Genomic DNA, 3,025 nt, shown 5'->3' with positions numbered 1-3,025 from the left:
ACCCAACTTAACTTTATGGATACCAAATAATTTATTTTATTTTAATTTTAATGCAAGCATTAATACCTTTGAGATATGGATGATATAAAAGGTTATTACTTTTATTGATTGAATAGGAAAATATAATAATTAGTCGTGTCTTTATAATATAAATTATAACAGTCAAATAAAAACATATTTATATTCTAAAATGAATTTAGAAGAACGAGACAGAACAATAAATAAATATATTTTGATGTCCTAATTTAAAAAGAAATTGTAAAATAAATATGATAAATGTTTAAATAAAGATTATGTTTTCCTAAAAGAATCACAATAAAGATATTAATATCAATCATTAAAAAATTAATAAAATAAAGCAAAAAATATATGAAAATACTTATTGGCATTGTCTTTTTTCACATCCATAAACTTTAATACTTTGTATAAATATGAGTTCTATTTATCTTGAATGCCTACAAGTATATTGAAGGAGAAATGGAGAAATGCAAGGTTGCAACATTATTGTTTGGAGTGTATTTTGCCTTGTGTTGCATGCTAGAATTACAAGCTGAAGCAAGAACATCTTCAACTTTAGATAGAGAAATTGAAGCCAAATTGAAGCTTCTAAACAAGCCTGCAGTGAAATCCATCAAGGTATAAATTTATTTGAATTAAGTTTATTAATGGAAGGAATTTGATTTTATTTATTTGAGTTTGTTTTCAGAGTGAAGATGGAGACATTATTGATTGTGTCAACATCTACAAGCAACCTGCTTTTGATCATCCTGCCTTAAAAAATCATACCATCAAGGTAAGTTATTCTTGCATAACACATAACTTTCAATTTTGATTCTTTGGTATTATACTTGATATTGTTCATCATGCATGTGCAGCCGATACCGAGTTTTCTTCTTGATAACGAACCTTCAAGCGTGAGAGGTACTCGTACTCCGAATGCAAGCTCAGAGGTGTTTCAGTTATGGCAGAAAAGCGGAAGTTGTCCAAAAGATACCGTCCCTATTCGTAGAATTCAGAAGAAGGACTTGTTGAGAGCTTCTTCGCTCGAACGCTTTGGACGAAAACCTAAGGCCTATTCAACCAACAAGAAAAATCTTAATTCCACCAACCTCAGTGTTATCGATGATTTTGTTAATCTGCAAAATCGCTCGGTATATAATTACAAATATTCCAATTACAATATACATGTTGATTTTATTAAACTAGTTTATTATTTGTAGTATAAGTGGGTTTATTATGATCATGCAGGAAGTACATCTTTCCACATTTGGGTTCAATTTTATAGGTGCAAGTGCAAATATTAACATATGGAATCCACTTGTTGAAAAAAAAGGAGATTTCACTACTGCTCAAATATACCTTAAGGCTAGCAATGGTGATTTTTTTGAAAGCATTGAAGCAGGCTGGATGGTTAGAGATCACCCTACTTTCTTGGTGGTTTTTCTGTTATCTATGCGATTATATACGCCTAATGATCTCTATGTATGTTATGGATTAGGTTCATCCCGAGTTATATGGTGACTTTAACTCTCGATTATTTGCAGCTTGGACGGTACATTTCTATTCTTATAGTTGTTTTATATTATGTAGCACCGACAGACAGATACCATACAAAACCCTAGCAGCTTGGACTGTGTCTGTGACACCAGACATAGACAAGTTTTTTTATTTTTCAGAGGTGTCGCTGCTACATAATTTTTATAAAATAACCTAAGTTTTGGTTTCTTGAATGTTGCGCAGAGAGATTCATATCACACAACAGGCTGCTTTGATCTTACATGCAAAGGCTTTGTGCAAGTAGCCTCAAGTACAGCACTTGGTGCTACTGTTGGACCTTATTCATCCCCATTTAACCAACAATATGAAATCAACATTGGAATATTTTTGGTAATGATATTGATAACATGCATATATTTAAATTGAACTATCTTAATGCACAAAATATTAATTAATTTTCTCTTAAATTGTTGGCATGATTTAGGATGATGATGGAAACTGGTGGCTTAATATAAAGAATGGGACAGTTATAGGTTATTGGCCAGCAGAGATATTGGGTAATTTAAAACATAGTGCAGTAATTGTGCAATGGGGTGGACAAGTGTATAGTGATAAGATGAAAAATAACCCTCCTCACACTTCAACACAGATGGGAAGTGGTGATTCAGCATCAAGTAGATTTGGGTTTGCATGCTACATTAGCAATGTGAGAATTAAGGACTATTCAAAATCTCTCAAGTATCCAAAATATGTAACTACACATACTGATGAACCTTACTGTTACAATCTCTTCAATGATGAGGAACATGGAAAAGATCCTGTATTCTATTTTGGAGGGCCTGGACGAAATCCTCCTTATTGTCCTTGATTTCAAACATAGGCATGTATAGGATTGTTTTTAGATTCTTTGCTATGAAAACAAACAAAGAAGACATTTTTATATTAAAACCATGTATTGTCACTTAAGCAATGTAATAAAATAGTTTGTGCAATCATTTTGAAGGTGAAAGAAAATATTAAAATTTATTTGTCTTCCTTCCTTTTTGTCTTTTATTTTTATATATAAAATTTATCTTGATAAAACACTATATATGCATAGAGACCGGGTTGGGAGCTAAACGAGTAATAGTTTTATTGTCGCAATGTAGAATTGTAGGAGAATCACATTATACTTGCAAATGTGTGAAACACGTTTGTATGTAAGCAGACTATTGTCGGCTTCACATTCTTGGAAATCATACCTTACTAATGCTTAAAACAACTTTAAGTACGAATTAGACTTGCCTAAGATCGTATAATAACTTTCTCAAGCGACACCCCAAGCCATCATTGATTAAATTGTAACCTAGTGGTACTTACACTACAAGTAGTCGTTGAAGGTTGAAACTACTCATAGTGTAAGTAGCCATTGAATGTTGATACTGCCATAGTACAAGTATCAGTAGGAGGTCTTTATCTAAAACACATAAAGTGAAGTCTAAGTACAGCTAGCATAAAGATGTTGAGATGGGCAAAATAGAGTTAGCAG

General features: G+C 32.1%; 1 protein-coding gene across 1 annotated transcript; it reads left to right on the top strand.

The window, feature by feature from the left end:
• The first annotated feature begins 478 nt into the window (after window positions 1-478).
• LOC131655255 (protein neprosin-like) lies at window positions 479-2,492 on the top strand. The gene is made up of 7 exons (XM_058925150.1): window positions 479-636; window positions 707-793; window positions 876-1,151; window positions 1,249-1,410; window positions 1,499-1,552; window positions 1,741-1,887; window positions 1,982-2,492. Exons 1-7 carry the CDS (start codon window positions 535-537, stop codon window positions 2,363-2,365), a joined length of 1,212 nt encoding a protein of 403 aa, XP_058781133.1. The 5' UTR covers window positions 479-534; the 3' UTR covers window positions 2,366-2,492.
• Window positions 2,493-3,025: the final 533 nt, after the last annotated feature.

Source organism: Vicia villosa, linkage group LG3 (genome assembly GCF_029867415.1).
Source record: "Vicia villosa cultivar HV-30 ecotype Madison, WI linkage group LG3, Vvil1.0, whole genome shotgun sequence".
Lineage (NCBI taxonomy): Eukaryota > Viridiplantae > Streptophyta > Magnoliopsida > Fabales > Fabaceae > Vicia > Vicia villosa.
The sequence above is the reverse complement of the archived record's forward strand: the minus strand, read 5'-3'. Positions and strand labels throughout refer to the sequence as shown.

What these genes read in the sequence shown, in the direction of transcription:
- LOC131655255 (XM_058925150.1), top strand. Translation starts at nt 535, where the DNA reads ATGCTAGAATTACAAGCTGAAGCAAGAACATCTTCAACTTTAGATAGA. An exon ending in TAAAAAATCATACCATCAAG is followed by an intron (nt 794 to 875) that starts GTAAGTTATTCT and finishes ATGCATGTGCAG; the next exon opens with CCGATACCGAGTTTTCTTCT. An exon ending in TCAACATTGGAATATTTTTG is followed by an intron (nt 1,888 to 1,981) that starts GTAATGATATTG and finishes GGCATGATTTAG; the next exon opens with GATGATGATGGAAACTGGTG.